At 29.4% G+C, this 24,851-nt stretch overlaps 4 protein-coding genes across 4 annotated transcripts; 3 read left to right on the top strand and 1 right to left on the bottom strand.

Annotated features, from left to right (window-relative positions):
- The first annotated feature begins 105 nt into the window (after positions 1–105).
- Positions 106–9,488, top strand: LOC114880098 (elongation of very long chain fatty acids protein 6). Its single transcript, XM_029195729.2, is given in 6 exon segments — positions 106–375; positions 5,771–6,178; positions 6,297–6,427; positions 6,430–6,590; positions 6,593–6,701; positions 6,704–9,488. Coding segments are annotated over 5 exon segments (870 nt in total). The 5' UTR covers positions 106–375; positions 5,771–5,852; the 3' UTR covers positions 6,847–9,488.
- On the bottom strand, positions 6,859–11,755 carry LOC114880053 (transmembrane protein 242). The gene is given in 4 exon segments (XM_029195650.2): positions 6,859–10,700; positions 10,837–11,099; positions 11,102–11,188; positions 11,286–11,755. Coding segments are annotated over 4 exon segments (411 nt in total). The 5' UTR covers positions 11,335–11,755; the 3' UTR covers positions 6,859–10,688.
- A 124-nt stretch (positions 11,756–11,879) lies between these two features.
- LOC114880055 (rap1 GTPase-GDP dissociation stimulator 1-B) lies at positions 11,880–15,724 on the top strand. Its single transcript, XM_046289321.1, is given in 14 exon segments — positions 11,880–12,175; positions 12,374–12,502; positions 12,583–12,618; positions 12,621–12,788; positions 12,791–12,814; positions 13,124–13,258; positions 13,261–13,289; positions 13,548–13,755; positions 13,758–13,778; positions 13,857–14,003; positions 14,061–14,456; positions 14,535–14,667; positions 14,771–15,036; positions 15,117–15,724. Coding segments are annotated over 14 exon segments (1,812 nt in total). The 5' UTR covers positions 11,880–12,168; the 3' UTR covers positions 15,230–15,724.
- Positions 15,725–17,224: 1,500 nt separating this feature from the next.
- LOC114880054 (protein transport protein Sec24A) lies at positions 17,225–24,621 on the top strand. The gene is given in 32 exon segments (XM_046289118.1): positions 17,225–17,328; positions 17,427–17,582; positions 17,645–17,714; positions 17,793–17,853; positions 17,856–17,894; positions 17,897–17,937; positions 18,065–18,180; positions 18,272–18,374; positions 18,462–18,534; positions 18,537–18,587; positions 18,682–18,716; positions 18,719–18,749; positions 18,752–18,780; positions 18,894–18,926; positions 18,928–19,050; positions 19,052–19,109; positions 19,112–19,126; positions 19,206–19,241; positions 19,244–19,374; positions 19,446–19,500; positions 19,503–19,631; positions 19,634–19,693; positions 19,818–19,947; positions 19,949–19,983; positions 19,986–20,144; positions 20,268–20,378; positions 20,473–20,645; positions 20,759–20,953; positions 20,955–21,022; positions 21,024–21,097; positions 21,220–21,322; positions 21,677–24,621. Coding segments are annotated over 32 exon segments (2,709 nt in total). The 3' UTR covers positions 21,789–24,621.
- Positions 24,622–24,851: the final 230 nt, after the last annotated feature.

Below are 24,851 nucleotides of genomic sequence, written 5' to 3'. Positions count from 1 at the left end.
TGTAACTAGTGTAAAGCTCCGTTCAGGTATTTCACGTTTGTTTAATCTAGGGACTGTTTAATTTGCAGTATTGTCTATGCTCTGACAGTCACATAGTTTGCGCAGTATCCAACTAAAGATGGCGCCTTGCGGTGTTCTACACATTTGCATCTTGCTGGGCCGGCGGCGTGTGTGAAAACTACTAGCACTGAAAGTCAACCTTGTTTCACTATATTCAACGAATATGCCTACTTAAAGCAGGCAGCCAGGACTGCCCGGTGATTAGTGCGAGTCTTAATCTTTCGGTGTGCAGAAAGGAATTAAAAGAACGATCCCCTCTGTCTTCTTCCTCCACCGACTGGTTCCGAAACCCTCGCTAACTCGGCCCACTTAAAGGTATGTACCTGTTCTTGATTTTCTTCCTTTAAGCAATTTTTCCATTTCTTATTCTATATATACGTACATCATTATGAATTTTATGTCATTATTTTGATTTCAATCGACGAGATAACTTTCATTCTTGATTCTACATTTTATGAATTGAAATCGTTTGTGAAAGTTAATACCTAGTCGGTATTACATAGTTTAGCATATTTGTCAGGTGATTTTCTGTAATTTTCTGGTTTCAACTTTCGTCGAAAGTATTCAATACCTTATCGGATGATTTCTATTTGCACGGTATTAAAATTTCCGGTAATAACGACAGGGTAATCTTCTATTAAATGTTTTATCTTATCACGCAATTTTCGTTTATCTTATACATACATATGTATACCTTTTCTTGCAATTAAAGATTTCATTGTTTTCCTACGTGTTCCCTACCCTTCGTTTTGTTTAATATGGGTCAAATTTCATTATTTTTCGAATTGTATCTAAATACATACATATGCATATATATATATATATCTCTTTCCATCATTAGATTCCATTTACGATTAATATTAATTTATAATAATTATACTTTTTGCTATATACATATATGTATAGTAAATTATATTGGTATCCTTCAGTTTTCTTCATCTTTTTTTGTTTTTTTTTTGTTTTGTTTTTTTTTTATTTGACTATTTTCTATGGTATTCTGTTGTTCGGTCAACTTTTTGAATGAAATTGTTGAAAAATCAAAAATCAATCAATTGGAACGAATTAAGGAGGCTAATCTGAATAATAGTGTTTAGTATTGGAGATAATTTTTGAAATCAACGTGAAGTTGATGTATTCAACTTGAACATTGAACTTGATTTCACATGCACGATGCAAAGATTATTGTTTGAAAATTTAATTGCACATAATCGAAGCTGTTACGTTCTGGATCGAATAAAGTGCAGAGATGAAATAGACATGTATAATTTCGCAGAAATAGCAACGGATAAAGATAATTTAATTATTGACTAATAAGGAACTTTGAGGTTAGTTTTCATACCCTTAAAGGTCGTTAATTTGTTCATGAATCACTCTATAAATTGATGAAATTTTATCTAAATCGTATTCCCTAACGAGTTTTGTGTGGCAGAAAAATTTGAAATTTTCTAGTTGATTCAATTATAAACGGTTGGTTATTTATACGATGCATGTAAGAGAGAGAGAGAGACCGTTCCATTGAACTTACATCCATCGCTATCTTCTTCCAATTACGTACACATACTTACTTGATAATTATTATGTCAACTAACATCGTTATTGTACTTATCCATGCATTGGATATTGATAAGCCTTGTTACTATCATTTTTAACGTAGTTATTACTCATTTCTTTTTAATGGGGTTTCGCGCGTTTTATTCTTGTCAGAGAATGATGAAATTTTCTGATATCGTTTAACACTGGTTTTTATTATATTATAATTAGTTTGATAGTTTTGATTAATAAGTTGGTACGATGAAGTTGGCGACGATTCCTCAATCAGTATACCGGAAATTACAGGCTAACAAATTTTATTATGCGTACTTAGTTATGTATTGAGATGTAGCCTGATAGAATAAACTAGGTGTGCGTTATTATTCGTCGCGGCTACCGTTTTTCTTTTATCGAATAATTTAGAAAAATATTCTTTTCAATTTTGATACAAGTGTTTTGTATTTTTGTATGTACGTACATATGTACAAAATGCTTAAATATGCGGAAATTTTGCAAGTCTACAGATTTTTATACAGATAATTTAGAAATTCGTTCGATATTACATACATATCGTTCAATTTCCTTATTGGATTATTCCATTACGTCTTTTCATCTTGATACGGGCGCGGGGTACTATAATACATGTGTTTATTAACTAATTTTTACAATATTATGCTTATAAATTGACCGATTTGCATCAGAATACAAATATTCCCGGAACCGGAAGTACCGACGGTGGTGTTAACCTTTGAGCTGACTGTTCCGGTTGCAGACTACATACATACTTACTTACTTACTTACTTACTTACATCTAACACGTGGCACTTTTCGCGCGAATCAGACCTCCATCGGTACTTACTTCCGGTTACTTATGTATAATAATTAAAAAATATCTACATATGTGCAATATTAAATGATTTAGTGAAAACGAAGTTAATAAATAGTAAGTTAATAAATACAGAAGGTTAAGGCCATGATTACGTATGAGCAGTAGTATTTGTTTGAAACTAAAAAATATTGACACCTTGTACATACCTGTATACTATAATAAAATGTAGAAACATTATGCCATTCGCGTGAATATGATGCCCGTTGGAATTCGAATTGGAAACATTTTTTTTTTTTTTTTAACAGTTTACCCCTTGAATACGTAACTACTTACTTTAATTGATAAAAAAATATATTGCTCTGCGGTTTAGTCAGAGTTTTTCCGTGTTATTCCTACTTACTACCTTATGAAATTAATGTGATATTCGTTCGTCTTGTTTTCTTTGGTCATCTGAATATGTACATACATACCTAAATATGTACATTGTATTTACATAAATAAGCGAGATTTTTTGTAGCAACCGGAAATTGTAACGAATCGCCGCGCCGTGTCAGTAATACTTTTTTGTTTTACTAATCTTTCCATCAATTGAAAATACATGCATTATTCTTCGTTTTTCACTGTATGTACGTTTTATATTGACTTATCACGTTTCCTATGACGCGCGTGCATTTAAAATGACCAAAACAATCTTAATATTCCTTGAAAGTGAAATTACATAACTTTAAATGTGAGTGTAATTTTTAGAAATATCAGCGTTATTTGTTTGGTTTATTTTTTACTAAAAAATTTGTTATCCAAGTAAATCGCGTTAAATATTTCTTCAGAAAGATTTTTGATAAGAAATACGAAATAGTTGATAATCTGTTTACATAATACTGTGTATGTACATTTGACATTTGAATGGATTTTATTTATCTTTAAATGCTTAATTTAGGTACAGAAAATTTCATAAATATGTTGCAATTTGCCAACTACTGCTTCTCGCACGATATTAATTACTCTTTTTTTATAAGCAAGAATCACATTACATATATCACTTTTTTAATGACAAAATGATGCGCTATATTTGATGCGATATATTTATAAAAATAGCCTAATATTAATCTCATAAACAGCCAACAGAAAATGGTTATTCGTATAAATTTTTACTTACACTTACAAGTTGAAAGATCTTTGTAAATAATTCTTGAAATACTTGCAAACTACATATTCCGTTTTCGGTTAGTTTAGATAAATTTTGCTAATTTCCATACAAGTCCGACAAGTTGATCTCCTCTTACTTAAGTATCTTTCCTCTTGATTTCAAGTTCATTCGTAGTTTTAATATCGTTACCGTCTTTTTCTTTTAGATAAGATTTGGAAAATGTCAGATTACATTTGTTTTTCTTTCTATGAATGAATGAATAAAATGAAAGGAATTTCTTCCATAAAAATATACATATTTGGCAGTTCTGTGGCGAACAAGAGTTCCAGCATTGATAATTATTATCATTTGGTGATCATTTGGTCAGAGTCCGTTAGAAATGATATTATGTATACATATGAAAGATATGTATATGGTATAAATTAATTTATGGGAAGCTATAACTTTAAAAGATAGACGCGTAACAGATATTAAGATTAAATTTCATGTTTAAAGATATGTCAATTTTATTTATCCTAATTATCTAAAGAAGCAAAACAGAATTTGTTTTCAAACCATATTATATATGATAGATTATAGATTATAGATAATAAAGTGTTAAATAATTGATGAAAATTTTACGAAATATATCGAGTGATGCTAATCGTTGATAGCTGATTAGACGCTAATTGTAGGATCGCGCGATGTCGCGTGGTTTAGGCGTTAGTTAATTGATTCTGCCGCATTAACACATATGTATGTATGTGTAAGGTATGTGACTGCCGGCAGTCATGGCGTGAATATGTGTTGGTGCGACAGAGTGAAATTAAAGCCGAATGATTTAGGCTTCATTTCTTTTTATTTATTTCATTTTACACGTATGTACATAAATTAAGAAACGGCTTTACCTTTTATCAAGCAATTTTTACCTGTTCCTTGATGTCGCGAACCGAGCTACATACTTACTATTATTTATTTATTTTAAATAAATTACGAATCCTTTTCTATTACGAATATTGACAAATTCTGTTCATTTCAAGATACAATATAAATCAGTAAATAACTGGTGACGTCTTTGATGTTGGTCTATCTGATGTAGGTCTATGAATATTTTAAGATAGAAAAGACTACATACATAAGTAGCCTTCTAACACCTCTTTTTTTTTTCCTTGTCATTTTCCTTTCAACTGTCGTTCAAATTACCACTTCACCACTTCTATGCATCTGATTCGCCGTTCCGATCCAAAGGAAACAATTTTTTTTTTTAAACAATAGTTAAGAAAACAGTTTTCGAAACGCGATTTACATAATCGTTTTTGCCGCAGGTGATCAAGGTTGAGGGCATCGAATCATGCAAACTTACCTATTTGCATACATATATTTGAACTTTAACCATATATGGTACATAATACATAAATACATATGTATGTATATCGTAACCATCAATATGTATTTTTTACTTCTTTTTAATTACTTTCAATTACGCATTCTAATCGTAAGCGTTAAGCGTTAAAAGTTTGAAAAAGAAAAAGAGCAAATAAGGCTTATCATTAGATATCCTCTTTCAGTGTTTCTTTTCGTTTACTTAACTAAATTATTTTCTTTACGATCTAAATTGGTAAAGTTAGGCTTATCTCGGTTAAGGAGAAATGTAGAATGCAATTGCCGCGATTCTGGCAATTAAACTGGCATAAAGGTCTTGCACAGAACCGTACTTGTTTAGTTTTGCATTGCGACCACGTTTGTAATTCATCTATCGTCATGTCATATTTTTCTCGTCATTCAATAAAATTGAACAGAGTCCCTGGTGTATGATGCAACGAAACAATTGTTTGAATTTATTATTTTTTTTCTTCTTCTTTTTTTTCATCTCAGTCGAATTTACATAGGTAAATGAATCACGTGATATGTCGTAAATGCCGTATACGTTTTTACGTAATCGCAGGGAAAAACAGTTCGATACAGGCATAACAGAAGAATTGTGTAAACGAAATGTAATAATATGTAACATAACAAAGTATTAAATTCTGTGAAATTCTGTGAAATTCTGATATTATTCGTAATGAAAAATGCAAATAAATTCGTGTCAATTACTGAAAGATTTACAGCTATTTACATACTTACATAGATACATAAATACATAAATACGTACATTGCATGATAAATGAATGAATTGAAACTACTTTTTCAACTACATATTGGCTTCTTGTCTTTTTTTTTTCTAGTAAATTAACAATAGGCCGGAGTAAGGAATTGTGGTGGCTTGCAATTATTCCGGAGAAAGGATTAGAAGAAAAATACTTAAAGATGAATAAAGTGGATTACATGGAGGTGACTTTACCAAATTATTCGTACGTCTTCAATTTCGAAGAGACTTTCAGTCCGGCGGAAACTCAACAATGGATGATCAAGAATTGGACAAATGGTTTTTACTATTGTGGCATTTACATGATCTTGATTTTTGGAGGACAACATTATATGTCGAATAGGCCAAAGTTTGAGCTAAGAGGCGCACTTACTGTATGGAATACAGTGCTCGCGATCTTCTCCATTATTGGATTTACTAGAACAGCACCAGAGTTGATTTATGTGCTAAGGAATTATGGTTTTCATTATAGTATTTGTGTACCTAGGTAATTCTATCTTTTTCTTTTTCTTTTTTATTATATTTTCTTAATATTGTACATAAATTTACATATTTACCTACTAGTATTAAAAAACATTGATAATAAGAATGTCATCTGTTTGCAGCTTCATTGAAAGAAATTGTGTATCAGGCTTTTGGACATGGATGTTTGTCCTATCAAAGCTTCCAGAACTAGGCGACACGATCTTTATTGTGCTACGAAAACAGCGTTTGATCTTTTTACATTGGTATCATCATATACTGTTCTTCTATACGCATGGTTCTCTTATACAGAATATGCAGCAACTGCTAGATGGTATATTGTTATGAACTATTTTGTTCACTCCATAATGTATTCGTATTATGCTCTGAAAGCGATGCGCTACAGACCACCACAGTGGATTGCCATGCTGATCACTGTTCGCTGCAGATAATGCAAATGGTAATGGGTGTCATTGTAAATATTAGAGCTTTCCAATATCTGGAAGGCGGTAAGATCGACTGTCACATTTCGCGTGTCAATGTGACGCTTGGTCTCCTATATACTTTAGTTATTTTATTCTTTTTGCTAAATTCTTCCAAAGCTCTTATCTAAATGCTAGCCGTGCTACCAAAGTCGCGAAAAAGAGTTACGTTAACGGAACAGAAGAATACGAAAAGCTCAAGGCTAATTAAAGCACACTACATTTTTCTTTTCTTTTCTTTTCTTTTCTTTTCTTTTCTTTTCTTTTCTTTTCTTTTTCGGAAACTTTTTCGAAAGACACTGAGAATTATGCTTTTGGAAAACACATACCTTTCAAAAGTAGGCTTTCGAGAAATATCCTTTGGAAAGAATTTTTTTTTAACTCTTTATTAACGACACAAACAAAGTCGTACACAAGTTGTGGTAGGGTGAAAGTGATGGTAATGCGTTATTCAAACATATAGCACACTGAATTTTATAATATTAAATGTTGCACACTGAATTTAGTAATAAATTTTATGATAATTTATTTAACATATTTCGTGTTAAATATCTTATCGACGAATAAAGAGCTTCTTACTTAGAGGTACCTCATCAAAATATTTTGTTCCTAAAAACAATTTCTGAAGACATTTTTTCTTCTTCTTCTTCTTCTTCTTCTTCTTTCTTCTTCTTTTTTAAAATATTTTTTCTTCTAATACCTCTTCGTCGAGTTGGATATGTATATTGTAAAACCTTAGGTAGAACGAGGAGGAAGACATAAAATTATATTTAATATCAAAAGAATATATTTGTTAAACGTAATATACATATTTCACACGAAAAGAAATTTTTCATATATTTATTGTTATACATATAGTAAATGTGTTCAAGTATCGCTTTAATCGACAACACAGACAATTCTTCTGAAATCTCGTTCTACCAGAAAAATGTAAAAAATATCACGTGACACGTGCGTTCATTAAGCGTACGTACCTCGAAAACGAGCTAGAAAATATTCTTTGTAGAAAATAGTAAAACAAAGATAATAATCAGGGATCGATATCGCATAAATATCTTGCATTGTTTCGTTTGATCATTCCTGATCGTTAGACGGAAAAAGGCAAGAAACCGAAGAGAAAAAAAAAAAGAAAAAAAAACATTTATATTTACTATTTTCTATTACGATTATTTTATGCTGTTAGGATTAATAAAATGGGCTGCTTATTCGTATCTGTAAACCTTCAGGTTGCAGCCAACCTTGCAGAAACCGTTTATTTTGTTAATGTCTAACTTTTCTATAACATAATATTCCTTTCTAAACAAGGTTTTTGTATAAATTATCTTATTTATATTTATTCGTATACTTAAATCATTGAAACTCATACGATAATAGAACCTGAATTTATTTTAGATTACTTGCGTATTATTATAAGAAATACATCAAGTTCAGTTTCTGTTGCATATACATATACTTACTATATACATATATACATATAAATACGCGTACATATGAAGGTATATGTTAAAAATGTTGTCATTCTAAGAAGCGATAAGTTTTAAAACTCACAATTTTTCACCGAGGATGCAGCGAATAATAGCTTCGTAAGAATAAAAAGAAGAGAAAAAGAGAACGTTTCAATAATAATGGTCCCTTCTTTGTAATTTTATATACATACAATATCAATTAATAGACATCTTTGTAGGGATGGTCGCCCTTGAAACATAAACTGATCGATTCTAGTCGCATGGTCAGGATGAAAGCATTTGTTAAGTGAAATGAGAGTGTATTAGAAAAAAATATCTTTATATTTAAAATAAAACAATTATCCATGCCGCTGATCGACGCGACGCGCAGTTATATATCCGAAATTGATTAACTATCTTATTATTTTTTTTAACACTTTCTACTAAACCGTGTTTCTTTTCTCTCTTTTTTTTTCAATTTTCTTTAATAAATTACCATATTGCTTCTAATTCGCACAAATATTACCAATAGGGGGCATGAATACGATTAATATATGTATATTATCAGTATCATTTACAAATTCTCCCATTTACTATTTCACTTACAAACTGATTTTCGGATAATTTTAATTATGATTAATACATAGCTCTTTAATAGGTAGCGAATTTGTAAAAAAACCAATAGTAATTATTACAGCCTGCGCACCAACTTCCTTTTCTTTGTTCAACTCAAAATATTCCTGATAGTTTTTAAATAAAATAAAATAAAATAACAAAAGGATATCGCGGTTCAACGAAAGGCACAATAGTTGATTATTTATCAATAAATATTGCCAAAGTATGTACTACTACTATGCTCGATTCAATAATTGAAATACTTAAATAATTATTACACTAACGATGATAATGGTCAAATATACGCGTTTCATTTGGTGGATAAGAATTGAATTGTTCGTATGAAAATATTTATGTACCCCCAAGTTATCTGTAACAAAAAAAAAAAAAGAAAGAAAAAAGAGTACGAGTTTATAGGAAATCCTTTCTAACAATGCATCGATTACCGATAAACATAAGTATGAATTAAGAAATCTTCAATTGTTTAATTTAATATTATTAAATTGAAGCATTATTGCAAATCAGTCTAATCATAATTCCGACAAGAACAGAAAAAGAAACCTGCTTTTCGTAATTGATACAGGTAGCACTGCGATTAAACACTGTATTTACTCTGTCATTGGAAATGTTATAATTACCGAGTTATTTTTCTGCAAGTAATTGTATAACAGTTCCAAGTGAAAGAAATTTTTTAAAAAGAAACGAGAAATAGTTTTTTAGGAGACAAACGAGTAATAAAAGTTAGAGATTAAAACGTTGTTAAATTAAGTAGAACATGAATTTTCACTTAGAATCTTCTAATTCTTCAATTTTCCACGAGTATTGCTTGCAGTGTGTTAAAGTATTCGATGAATATGGAGAAAGCTCCAGAGAAAAAAAAAAGAAAAACTAAATGTAAAATATACATATATACAGAAGAAAAAAAAGAATTTTGCCTGCTACTATAATATCATCTGGCTGTTTAATAATAAATTCTATATAGCGAACATTTATCTTCCGTAATTAGCAATAAGTGCAATCGAATGAAAGAAAACATCATTATCAAGATAAATGAAGAAAACATTTTTGGTTTGATTCTTCTTCTTTCCAAATAAGCAAAATGAAAGCAAAATGGGAAAAACTGTACGTTTTGTATGTGTGTATAATAGAATAAACAAGCGTACAAGAAGCAAATGTATAATTTGTTAGTATCATTTCTTTTGTTATTATCTATGCTTTTTCTTTATTATACATGAATATTGTATATTAACAACAATAATAATAATTTATAACTGGAGGTATAAAAATATAGTTTTAGTCTTAATTATCGTATGTTATATATGTTTTACCTAATCTTCCTGTTAAATAATATTTTTGTTCACACTTTTTCTTACATTCTTTTCCTCTACATACATAAATTTCTATGCTTTTCTTTAGAAATAATAAACAACTCTATGTAGAGTTGTATAATTAATAAATTCACTGATTATCACGACAATTATTAAATTATCTAAATATTTTACAAGAATTACATTTTACTTGTTTATTAATTCTACGCATAATTAAAATATAACATTTATAAATGCAATAGAATGAAAAAATAATAATTTACATAATGCATACGATGCCAAGTTTCTTAGACCAATATAAATGTCAGGTGAATTACGTATGTAAATTAACTAATTATATGTTTACCGGAAAAGAAAGAAAAAAACTAATTATTGTCACGGAGAGATAAATAAGTTGATATTGACACTGTTAAATAAATTTTTAACATTTTTTCTTCAACTTATGACGTTCAATAGACAAAAATTATTTATTGTAACATGTAGTATTTACAAATCAAAATCTTAGATCTTATGTGTTAATAACGTATACATATAAGTATAAAACATACTGCTATATGAAAAATACTATTTATAATGTAATAAACAGATATTTTTGCATTTTAAAAGAACGCAAACATTTACACTTATAGTTTCTGTGAAACCTGTGGCTAGATGATCTTTTTTAATCAGCTTGTAAACTGAAAATAATGATGTAATTGATTAACAGAGATAATAGTAATATTTTTGAAACACTACTGTTAAGACTTTTAAGGTAATTTAATAAAAAAATTATTTACTGCTTTTAACACTAGCCAATATAATAAATGATATTACTTTCTTTACCCCACTCTTCAGAAACATATCTAAGGAATCGGTAAGGTTTTCAAATTCAGTTCTACTCTGTGGTGGGTTATTTTTTGGTATCCTTGGTAAAATACTTCCAGCCTTTAATCGAAATTCTTCTGCAGTTTTAGCACCGGATAGCTTCCAAATACCAAAGAAAAGCAATCCACAACCTCCGATTGCCCATAGAGAGCCCCGAATCAGGGCCTTTGTAGCTAATGCAGTTCCAGATTCATAAAGACCTGCTTCAAAATTTTTGCATCTTGTTTTCTAGTTGACGCTAAAGCAGTGCCAAACCCAACCATAGTAGAAATTCCTGCAATTCCAGCTAAGAATAATGTACCTGAAACAAATGAATAATTTAATAACAATTTTTCTAAAATTAAATTATATTTTATATCAATTATAGCCTTAATGTAACAATTATTTATATAACATACCTACCATACAATTTGTCTTTTTTTTTCTTACATCTTCATTAGAAGTCATTGTTACTTTACATTATACTATTCTATAGTTATTATTAAAATATGTATTGTTATTAAAATTACAATAATACAAAGTTTTCACAACAAACTTTATACAACGATTACCAGATGACCGATAGTTGCTGATGCTGATGATCTAATAAGTAAATACATAACCTTTATTTTAATTCCTTGGAGAATTCTAAAATTTCATCGTATTCAGTTTATTTAATAGCAAATAATATCAAAAATCAATAACAATTCAAGACAAAATATACATATATATATATATATATATATATAGAAGTGTATTTTTTATTCATACATTTTTATTTTAAAAAGTTATGGCTACTACAAATATTTCAATATCGTTTATCTTGTCTGTTACAGAATGATTATTGTTAAAGTTGTCAAATAATTGTTATCAGTAATTTTTTAAAACTAGCTACTTTTTGAAATCAAAAGTACCAATGTAAGAAATTTTCATTTTATTTGGAAAAATTAAATTAAAATTGAGGGCCAATTAATTAGCATACAATTCATATGTAACATACATAGGAGAAATTTAAATTAAGATTTGTAGGGCTTGCATTTTATAGATATCATTCTTTTTACATTTAATTATTTCACGATCAGTGTAACCGATTTTATGTCAACCTGTGAAATAGGATTAAGTTTCATATAAGGAATTTAAAGGGAAAACGCAAGTTTCTTATCTAATGTTTTATAATTTATGGAAAATCCTTCAAAGTTGTTTCTTTCATGTTAAGTAAAGCTTTGTTTTGTTGTTAATTTGTAAAAGAAGTATAAATCTTTTAAAGTCAGCTCATTACAGTTAAAAAAGAAAAAAGTAATAATGGAAGGTAATGTATTAGAAGTTGTATAAATACGTGGAGACAAATTTTCTTCACACAGTTGTTCAAAATTTGTTATAAAAGCAATATGGAACATATGTACATATAAGATAATTTATTTATTCTTGCCTGTCTCTATTTATTAAGAAATATGATAAATTTTATAAAAAATGAATTCAGTTATATTGCGAGATATTTGTTTTCCAGGTGAACTGAAACACAACATTGATAAGCTAGTTGAAGAATTACGATTTGTTGTAAAGTCAGAAAAAGAGATCAAAGACATAATTCAAGTCTTAGATTCTATTGTTAATGTTAGCAAAACTTCTATAGGAGGTATTCTATCCAATTATTATCCAAATAATTTTATACCAATTATAATGTTCTATAACAAGATAATTTTATTCTTCTTTTAGAGGCTACAGAGTTCACGATAGACGATGTTTTTTTAACTCTTTGCGTCATGAATCCAAGGAAATTATTGCAAAAACTGCTAAAGCAATTGCTGAGATTGCAAAAAGTGAAAGAGGAAGAGAAAAATGCACTAGTACAGATTTAGTGAATGCGTTAATAGATCTTTTAAAGGACGAACGTGTTGATGTATTAACGCAGACTTCCAGGGCATTGGGAATATTTGTTACGAGAATGGTAGGGAGCTTTAATCCCTAATGACCCAATTTTGTTCATGTATGTAGCTAACATTAAAACCACCGTTATTATAATATGATGTAACAATATTAACGATTTCTTGTAGGAGTTTAATATTTTTATAAATCTTGCCTTTAATATCAACCTTTTATTGATATTATTATTTCTAAAGAATAGAATACTTTTATTTTGTCCTAATTCCCTCTACTTATTTTTTTATCTGCTGGAATATCTGATCCGTGAAAAGTATTTAATGCTGAAAGGGATAGCGTGTTTTATTCTGATGATAAGTTTTATTTTCTATTACAGAAAATGGTAAAAAGTTTGTGGAAGATAAAAATGGATTGATGTCGATTTTGGCAGTATTGGAAAAAAGTGTGACGCTAAAGAACGTAGAAGGTGCACCATTCCTTCGTAATGTTGCTGTAGGACTTTTACTTAATTTCTTATCGATCGACCATCTCTTCGCAAAGAGGTGTGGTATTTACTAGATATTTTTATATTTATACCATAATTATTAACATTTAAAGAATTATAGGTATGCTAGTCTGTAAGTTTGTAATTATTGTCATAAATACTTTAAATATGATTGTAGTTAACACAATATATTAACTGTTTTATAAGAATATGTGGAAAATATAAATTAAATGATTTTACTCAAGGTAGAAATGATATGTTATAATTAGTATATTCATGGTTATCCATATGTTAAAATATAGGTAAACTTTCTTAGGCACTGCAACAGGATATAGTACCAATTATATGCAGCATTCTGGAAATTGATGGAGCTACAGGTGGAGAAGCTGCGATGCATGCCCTTCTAATATTAGGAATATCGAATGATGCCAACATAGTGTTTCTAGATGAAAGACTTACAAGAATTTTAGTAGATATTTTGGGAACTGATGCATCGTCGGAACTTTCTGAAATGTGTTTGGAACTTTTCATGGTCAAGCAGAAGATGGTATTCAGATCATTTTTGAAATGTGCTTTAAATTTTTTCACTGACTAAATCTTTATTAATCTGTGTTTAAAATTTCAGAAAAAGCAAAATTATTACTTGCAAATGCAGGTGTCTGTGAGTTATTATTAAAACTTTTGGAAAAACATAGTCCGTATTGCACAGACGAAGAGACTAGATGCGTGTTGAAGATAGCTTGCAACTTAATTGTTCTTGTCTTGACTGGAGGTATGTTAAAATAAAATTAAAGATGAAAATATTAATTGATATAGAAGTTACTTTCAGATGACAGTATGAACAGCCTCTACGATAACAGTAACGGTATTGTATATAAAAAACTGGTCGAATGGCTTGAAAGTGAAGATAGAGATTTACAAATTACAGCAGTATTAGCAATGGGCAATTTTGCACGTACCGATGCTCATTGCAAACTTATGGTTACGCAAAATGTTCATTGTACTCTTCTTAAATTGCTACAAGATAATAATACAGATACTGCTGATATAAGGTTTCAACATGCTTTGCTTAGCGCTTTAAGAAATCTTGTTATTCCTGTGGATAATAAGCCTGTAATATTAAAAGACGGTTTATTAAATATTTTATATCCAATGATAAACATTTCGTCGTATCCTGTGGTCTTCAAGTTATTAGGAACTTTAAGAATCGTTATCGATGGTCAATGTAAGATTCTATTTCATTTATTTTTCCTATAAATGAATTAAACGATAAAAATTATGATAACCACAGTGATTATTTCAGCTGAAGCTGCAATAGAATTAGGAAAAAAGGATGGTTTAGTAGAGAAGGTTGTCGAGTGGTGCGAAGTTGAGGAACATCCCGGAGTTCAGGGTGAAGCGAATCGCTTAATCGCTTGGTTAATCAATAATAGCAGGTTGTTCATCCAATTCAGTTTTATTGAATATTTTATAATTATTTGTACTACATTCAGTTTTACCACAAGTAAAAGTTACTAATTTTTATATTTTTTAAATTAGGGATAAAGGGATAACACTTTCGGTAATAGAACATGGGGCGATAAAGCATTTAGTTAAAATGTTAACAGCCCAACATGTTCTAATGCAAAACGAAGCTTTAATTAGTTTAATGATAACAACTACAATTTCCTTAGAGGAATGTGAAAAATCACTTCTCGAGGCGGACGTAGGAGAAAAACTTTGCAAATTTTTTAATCCTCAGCACAGTTTGGAAATACCTATCTTACATAATGTTTTGTCACTGTTGGTTAATATTGTTAATTCAGGTATTTAATATTTCATTTCATTAATTTTTCATACATTCTGACTGTTTTTGTATTTAAATGAAATTTCCAGATCAATTAAGAAAAACATCTTGGTGAAACTAATTTAATAACGTTATGTCGAGAAACGATTCGAGTGAAAGAGGATTCAAGTCTTCAAGAGAAGTTGAAAAAAATTTGCGACAAGATAATTTAATAAGGTACTTACTAGGAATACAGAGGAAAAAAAAAAAAAATTACAATTTTTTGTAAGGTGTGCGGAATATACAATTTTAAACATGATTCTTCGTGTTCTTCTTATCTAACAATCTTTTAGCATTACAATTTCAATTAAATGGTATAAATATAATATGAATGTTTTATTTATAAGAATGATCGTTAGGTCTCAGTCCATGTTTTCTATTATAAAAAATCTATAACAAAATCTTGCTAAGTATTTAATTGAATAATCAAGTCATTAATGCTAGTTATGATTAAGTAATTTGTGTATGTATGTATGTATGTATGTATGTATGTATATGTATTAATTACACAAATTATTTACTGTTCCATTGAAATTTGATGGTTAAACTCATTAATTATAAAGAAATGATCAAATGTACATACATAATTTTAAGAAATCGACCAAACAGTATATTTTGTGTGACCAATTATGTGATTAATATTAAAAATAAATTCAAAAATTATATTACTTTACTGTAACAGAGAAAGTTTTATTAACTTTATTGCTTGTGAAACACAAGTTGATTTGAAGTGTGTTGTGGTTCGTGGTGAGACCACTTGGCGAATATGGCGCTTCAATCAGAGTTGCCACGTAATGTTGTGTGTCGCGTCGACGAGGTACGTCTTTTCGACAATTAACGGCGAATTATACAGTAAAAAAAGTGCAATGCACGTCTCATGGTGCAGTAAAGTCTAAAATTTTGTTCATCTTCGCCGTGATTATCTCGTCGAAAAGGTGAGAAAATGGTCTTGCATTAGAAAACTTGACAAGAGATCTACATTTCTCGGTCTCTTCGTTTCGACGTGACGTTTTAACCTTTCGATCCTTCTTCTTTCTTAATTTTTGTAAACTCCTTTAAAAAATAATCTTTTCTTTCATCTAATTGCAAGTTTTTAACTATCCATTTAATTATTTGTCAATTACTACTATATTTGAATTTTTTTTTTTATACTGCACTTCTATGCAAAACTTGCATTTTATTAAGAATGTATTTATCGCTTTCTGATTTCTTTCTTTTTATGTTATTGATTTTTTATTGTCTTATTATTTATTATTATGATTTTGTATTTGCATTCTTGTCAAGCTTGACTTTCGGTTTTTAACAATTTTATTTTTAGAGTTCTGTATCTTCTTTTTACAGGGAATAAACTTTGAGAATTCAATATATTTAATTATCGATGTTGCGTTTAAGATATCGACTTACATTTAATTATAGATTTGTTAGATTTCATTTGATCGTATAGATTGTTGATTAAGTTTTAGTTTTCAACTATTAGATTATCAGGTAGTATGATTTTAATAACACGATTTAATGTTTTATTTTGTGTTATCATAGAGAATAAGAGACTGAATTATTTGGATGTCACATTTCAACATTGTCAAATCTAATGTATTAAATATAGTTAATTTTTTTATTTGCTTGTTGCATTCTTATGTATAAAATTATAATAGAAATATATACATATTTTAATGGCTTGTTATGTAGCGCTAAATATTACAATATTCATTTGTCACTGGTCTTAAACATGGTAACATAATATAAACGTATCATTTTTTTTTAGCGACATTTGGAAGTCATCGATATGTCACAGCCCAGACTATCAGTATCGTCCATATGGTAATTGGGGGGTAATTTAAAAAGTGGTCCCCCTCAGATGGTAAATGGACAGGCAAGTGCGACACACCATATGGCATGCAACCAGGAATTATAACTTTACTGGTAATATATATCATAAATTTACCACTTTTTGTCGTATTATCTTATCGTATATGTATATATTACTTGTATACATACAAGTCCCCGTTCATTTCAGGTACCTCGTCAGCCCAGTCATCGCGAGATCCATCTAGAGAAACCTCAAGAGACCCATCGCCAACTTCCTATCGTCTCATAAACAAATATAACACACCCTACAACGTCCATTAGTACCTCCGATGACGGTCAACAAAATTCAATGAACCCGTGTAATGCCAATGCCACAACCACCACCACCACCACCACCACTACCACCACCACCATCAGCACCGCAAGCACCAGTAAGGGTTATCGCCAACCAACAATATCCACCAATGTATAATGTTCAGAATCAGTTCCAAGTGCCAGTTACAAAACATCAAGCTCCACCTAGAGATGAATTAACAAATTACAAGGAAATTCGCAATTGATCAGCAAATACAGATCGAAACTTTACAAAACTGATAGCCAAAGTACCGTGAAAGGTGTGCAAACGTTCGTGCAGCAGCAAGAACAAAATATCATTCCGACTACTATGCAACAGCCTAGAGGACAAATGTCTTACCAACAGAATTTGGGAGGATCAAGAATGTATCCAAAAATACGTACGGTATACAACATGCTACCAGTGTACCAAACACAATGCCTTATAGGACAGTAGGTAGCGTAGAGACTCAACCAAAAATTCCAGCTGCACCTATAGGATTTCCTGGACAAAGAATGGTTCCATTTTAAATTTCATTTTATTAACAAAGATTTGTTTGCAATATCTGTACGTAATTTTTTTTTTTTGCTTTACAGTATCCAAGTCAACCACCAAATCCTGTAAATATACCACTAGATTCAATGAACAAACGATACCCAGATCATATCCTGAGCAAATGAATCATTTGAACAATCAAATGATATGATGTCGGTTGCACAAGCCGGTTATAATAAATTATGGGTAAGTGGAATTCTTACTTTTTTAATAATAATAATAATAATATAATAATAATATAATAATAATAATAATTATTGAAGTTGAGCATATTATTTTACTTTTTATTCTTACTTGAATATATTTTATTTAGGGAATGGAGACTGTTGATCTATTGCAATGTAGAAATGTTTTACCTGCAGAAAAAGTGGAACCACCAAAGATCAAACTTCACCAAGAGTTTCTAGATAGTGTTAATTGTAGTCCAGAGTAAGTTTTTTATACAAAATGTATCTAATGATAAAATAAACATTTAATATAATACATATATTAAAATGTTGTTGCATACTAAATTTTTCAGTATTTTTCGGTGTACACTCACAAAGATCCCCGAATCAAATTCTTTACTACAAAAGTCCAGATTGCCTCTAGGAGTGTTAATACATCCTTTTAAGGATTTAAATGTATGTACGCTATATGTTTTGCTTGTTAATTGGAATTGACATAAAACATTTGATAATTTCAAGTAATAATGTATATTGTATTTTCAGCATTTACCAGTAATACAGTGCAGCACAATAGTACGATGCCGTGCTTGTAGAACGTATATCAATCCGTTTGTGTATTCAATGATTCAAAAAGGTGGAAGTGTAACCTGTGTTACAGAGTAAATGAATGTGAGTATAAATTTCCAGAACTGTAATTTTGGTGTGTACTGGTAAACTGGTGCTTGTATTAAACAGTTTGAATTTTAATTTAATATTGTTCCAGTACCAGACGAATTTCAAGTTGATCCTGTAACAAAAGTCATAACGGAGATCCATCAAGACGTCCAGAAGTAATACCAGTACAATAGAATTTATTGCCCTAGTGAATATAGGGTAAGAATAAGAAATATTTGATTAAAATTATCACATACTAGCATTAAATTACAACAGCTGTAGCAAAATGGATGGACATGTAATGGTATAAAAATGTTTCAGCTACGTCCACCACAGCCAGCCGTGTATCTATTTGGGTTTGGATGTTTCAAGACTGGCAGTAGAGAGTGGTTATTTGAGCATAGTCTGCAACGTAATTTCCGAGGAATTATCCAAGTTGCCTGGTGATAGCAGAACACAAATTGGATTCCTGGCAGTAAGATTCTGCGATACATTTCTTTGGCATACCCGACAATGTATCGCAACCTCAGGAAATGATTAGCTCGATATAGATGGTAATTCTAAATGATTTATATGTAATTGTTACGGTTGAATTATTACCGTGTATGTACATATATGTGTAATAATAATAAGACATTTTCTGCAGATGGATTCTTCCATGCCCGGACAATCTATCGTTAATTTAAAAGAACGAGAGGAATTAGTGAGAGATTTGTTGGCTCAATTACCAACGAAATTTCAAGGGACTCATGATACAAGTAGCGCTTTAGGTGCAGCATTACAAGCAGCATATAAACTTATGGTAAATTAGAGAACAGTACGATTAAAAATACGATTAGAAGTTGTTAAAATATCAACATAATTTTATTTTAGTCGCCAACTGGTGGACGGGTGACTGTTTTCCAAACCTGTTTACCAAACCTCGGCCCTGACTTTTGCAAGCAAGAGAAGATCCAAATAGTAGATCAAGCAAAGATGTACCACACTTGAACCCAGTTACAGATTTCTATCAGAGATTGGCAGTAGATTGCAGTGGACAACAAATTGCTGTCGACTTATTCTGTTGAACAGTCAATATTGCGATTTAGCCACTCTTGTAAATATCTTAATTATTTTATTTAGTTCATTTTATTTCATTTTATTTCATTTATTTCATTTTATTTCATTTTATTTCATTTTATTTCATTTATTTCATTTCATTTATTAATTGTATAAAAATTGTTTTTAACAAAATTTTTGTTGCAGCGGGTATGGGTAAATTTCTGGAGGATGTATAATATCACCTTCCTCTGTTCCGAGGATCAAAATCACAGAATGCAGAAACTCTCGATAGAATACTCAGACGTTATCTTACTCGAAAGATTGGTTTGAAGCAGTCATGAGATACGATGCACACGTGGTTTGAGTATTCATACTTTCATGGAAATTTCTTTGTTAGATCGACTGACCTTCTTAGTTTACCTAACGTTAATCCAGATGCTGGCTTTGGAATGCAAATTTCTATTGAGGAAAACCTTTCAGATATTCAGAACGTGTGTTTTCAGGCAGCTCTACTTTATACATCAAGTAAAGGTAATTTTCAAATCAAATAACAATTCATATAATTACTCTTTTGATCGGTATTAAGCGTATATTTGTTAAATTTGTTTAACTGTTACAAAAAAAAAGGGATTGAGTTAAAAATGTATGTTTCAGGGGAAAGAAGAATTAGGGTACACACATTGTGCCTACCAGTAGTGTCCACTTTATCTGATGTTCTTCATTCTGCTGATCAACAATGTATAGCAGGCCTACTTTCTAAAATGGGTAAGGTATCTTTTCTCCGACAAACTGGACACAAGTTACTTAATTTTTTTAAACATTCTTTTTAAATTTCTTTTTATTATTTATTCTGTTATAGCTGTAGACAGGTCTCAGCAGTCATCTTTATCCGATGCAAGAGATGCTTTGATAAACGTGGCTATAGATGTATTGTCAGCCTATAAATTGTCTCAGTCAACGGCCCCTGGTGGACTTGTTGCTCCTGCGAGCTTAAAGTTACTGCCCCTTTATATTATTGCTTTGCTCAAATACGTAAGTATAAAGATATTTAAAATATTTAATGTCTGATACAATTAACACTTTATTAAAAGTATAAAAGTATATAACGAAGTCGGAAAAGAAAGTGATTTTGCTTTCCTTTTCAGGTTGCCTTCAGATCGGGAACGAATACAAGACTTGATGATCGAGTCTTTGCAATGTGCCAGTTGAAAACTCTGCCACTATTTCAATTAATTCAGACAATTTACCCAGACCTTTATCCTATTCATGCGCTTGATGACCGGAATTTGAAAGATATCGATGGGAAACTTTGTCCACAACCACCCAGATTGCATCTTTCCTGCTGAGAAACTTGATTCTAGGGGAGCTTTCTTGATGGATGCTGGTGATCGATATTTATTTTAATTGGTAAAATATTCACCCTTCATTTTGTTGCAATATACTTGGAGCTTCTGCTTTTGCTTCAATACCCGAAGAACTTGTAAGTTTATATCTATGATTATTCTATGATAAAATGTTTTAAAACAATTCTATAATAATTTGTTATAAAAAATACTAGTATATGTGATAAATACTAGTACATCGTGAAAAAAATATTATTTTTTAGTATGATTACCAGAAATTGAGACGGCTGAAAGCGAAAGGTTACGCAATTTTGTATTTAGTTTACAAGAAGAAAAGCCTTACCCTGCCACTGTACAAATTATTCGGTGAGTTGAGTTTCGTTCTTTGTTGTATACATATACATATGTCATGTCATTTTAAATTTAGTTTAAACGCTCTCTTGAGGAACTTGAAAAATTTTTAATATAGCGCAAACACTAATTTAGAGAATTGTTGTTAATTTGAAATATCGTTAACTCGATATAAGCAGAAATTGACAAGTACCTTGAGAATGATACTAAAAGGTTTCTACAACCGTAAAATACGCCTGATAAATTATATTAAGTGTTAAGTTGGTTTCATTGAACTAATTAAATTTATAGATCAAGGCGTATACGACGTATGTATACTATTAAACTCTAAACAGAATATTTATAATTCTATTCTTTTTTAATTTCTAGAGATGACAGTCACTTCAGAACACTCTTTATTGAACGATTAGTTGAAGATCGTTTCGAGAATTCTCTGAGTTATTATGAATTCTTGCAACATCTTAAGACTCAAGTGAAATAATAATAAAAAAAAGTAATTCGGAATTAGATGGAAACAAGATAAGCAAACGTATAAAGATAATAAAAAAGAAGAAGCTATTGTTGATTACATACAGTGAAAGTGTTTAACAATCGTGAACTGTGTTCAAAACTGCGAACCTCTTAAAACGATTGTTCAATCGGTTAATTAGAATGGAACACTTAGGGATATGAAAACCATACATATATGTACGTATACGTATGTAGGAATGAATGTTATTATTATTGTTTTAAGAAATGTTAAAGCATTTAAGTATAATTCAATTGTAGTTACTGTTTTATTACTATTAGAACAATTATTATAATAATTATTGTTATTCTTTTCAGTTGCAAATTTCAAGAAACATCATCTTTCTAATATTTCTCCACTTTAAAAATAATTTGTAATCATTCGATTTTATTATTTAATCTTCTGAAACTTTTAGGTATTTCAATTCAGATACTGATTTACTGATTTTGAAAACTTTTTTCTACTTACAAGTGTGTAGTATTTTATGAAACTGTTTTAAAAATTTCTTTTTTAATTAATTAGGTACGTTACAAAATAGTCTCCTTTTGGATTCAAATCATTTTGTAAATAATTATTAGTTCTCTGCGTCTTCAACCAGAAATTTTATAATAAATTATTAATTAGATTTATTAATTCCATAAATATAAAGCAATATTTCATAAGGTATGGTGTATCCGAGAAAGAAAAAATTCTACGCCAAAAATAAGATCAGTTTTAATGCTTTTTTAACCAGACCCTATTAACTTTTAAAAACTATAATTACATTAGAAAGAATCCGATAATGTTATGTTTCAATATGTTTTATAATAGTAATACTCGTTAAATTTCTGTTTGGCGATTTTTCGATTTTCGATTTTTCGATTTTCGATTTTTCGATTTTCAATTACAATATCATCTAAGCTATAAAATTTCAAATTAATACATCTCTACTTTGAATACATAAAAATTACACAGGATTATAAGAATCATATAATATAATATAATACAATTATCTTCATATTTTGCGTACTTATTTTGATTGATAATTGTCGTTTAAACTATTAAGTAAAAATTACAGGGAAGTGTTAAGAAATATCATCTTATTTTTTATGCAAGAACTTTACATTTGTTGAATATACCACCGCCTTTGAAGCAATCTATGCATATGTTACTACAGAATATTCATCTGAATGTGGTAAAGAAGTACAATTATTTTGTTAATTAATAATCTTATGAAGAATGAACGATTAAATAGTTATCAGCATCTTTTTCTTAAGATTTCTATTATATTGTACTTGTTTATCGTGTTTAATTGGACATTCCGTGTATGTATTTATGCATGTATATGTATAGACTGACCTCGAATTAACAAAGTAAGAAAGGTAATATTTACAAAAAGAAAAAGAAATTTTTTTTAACTCTATCTGGTTATATAAAGCACATACACGACGTATTTAGAAAGATGCATAGGAATGCAAGTGAAAATTTATATTAATCTTATCTGAAGTATGGAAATTAAAAGTAGCAAAATGATTTCTGTTTATTGATATTTTAATACTGTATTTATAAATCAAGCTTAGTAAAAATGAATTAATTATTTAGGTATCCCATATGTGTGTAGAATATGCTTTAAGATAAAATGCATGAGAATAGCTATGTAGTTTTAAATTGTTTCTATTAATTTTTCACATAATCATAAATAATGCAAAATATGATAGTACACAGAAATACAGTCTCAGAAATTGAATGCGATTGCATATAAATGCTTTTGCAGAAAGGCATCAAAGATATACGTATGTTATACATATGATGCGAGCGTGTGTGTGTGTATGTGTGTGTATGTGTACGTATATGTATATGAGTATAAACGATAAAGTTTCACTCTGTTAATTCGAGATAAGTCTGTGCAGAGAAATTGGGGATTTACAAAGTTCTATTTCTCATACCATCAATGCTGCCAAAAAAAAAAGGAGATGAACACTCAAATACTTTTCTTAGATTCAGAATGAATTTCAAGTGAAGAAAAAAGACAGGAGGTAGAAAGATCATGTAAATTGTTTAAAATTATAAACTGCGCTCTGAAAAGTGCGAAAATAAAACTCGTAGTACTGTTTTAAAATTTTTTTTTCTTTTTTTTTTTTTCAAGGAAAGTTGTAATAACTTGTAGATTTTGTCACGTAAAATTACCGTATACATTGAAATTATATGTATAATCTCATTTCTTATATTCAAAATTATTAAGAATCAAATAAAAAGTCTGGGGGCACCAATATTTCAGATACAGTGTTTAGAAATTGGTGAAAAATATTTGATTACTATGTACCTTTACAATTATATTACATGTATAAATGATATAAATTACAATTGTTTTCTTTTTATAAACAGTTATATATAAGTAATATAATTTTACATTTGAACAAAGTTCTTTTTATCATTTGACAAATTTCAAATTTAATAAATGTGATTCAGTAATCATAAAATTAATAAGTTGATATATTTAATAAAAATATTTCAACTTTTTTATCTATGGAAAGACAATATTTCAATAAAACATTTATCGTAAATAGTGAGCTACATTTTTATAGAATTTTTCTTTTAAAAATTATGAAAATTATTCTCAGCTATACTATAAATGAGAATGGAAAGCTACTACGATTACTTGAACTTACAATTAGATTTTGTTGTAAATAATAATTGTTGTGTAGTTATAAGTTTCGAGTTATTGTAAATAATTTTTTATTTTGGTATTTTCTCTCCATTGTGTGTTTCGAATATTATGGACAAGAATAATGTAAATTATTTTAAGAGATTATAGTGATCTATCAAATTCATGGGAAAGAAAGATTTTTAAAATCATCAATTTAGTTAAAAAAATATTATATTTGGTAAGAAATTATTTCACATTAATATTAATATTAATATTAATCTTAATCTTAATCTTAATCTTAATCTTAATATTATATCACATTATATTATATTACATTAGCTTTACTAAAATTAACGTTTAATGTTTGTATTAAAATTTATAATATTGTCGTGTTAATGATTTTATTATTG

The sequence above is a fragment of the Osmia bicornis genome, chromosome 16 (genome assembly GCF_907164935.1).
Source record: "Osmia bicornis bicornis chromosome 16, iOsmBic2.1, whole genome shotgun sequence".
Classification (NCBI taxonomy): domain Eukaryota; kingdom Metazoa; phylum Arthropoda; class Insecta; order Hymenoptera; family Megachilidae; genus Osmia; species Osmia bicornis.
This window is presented reverse-complemented; position numbering and strand designations above follow the sequence as displayed.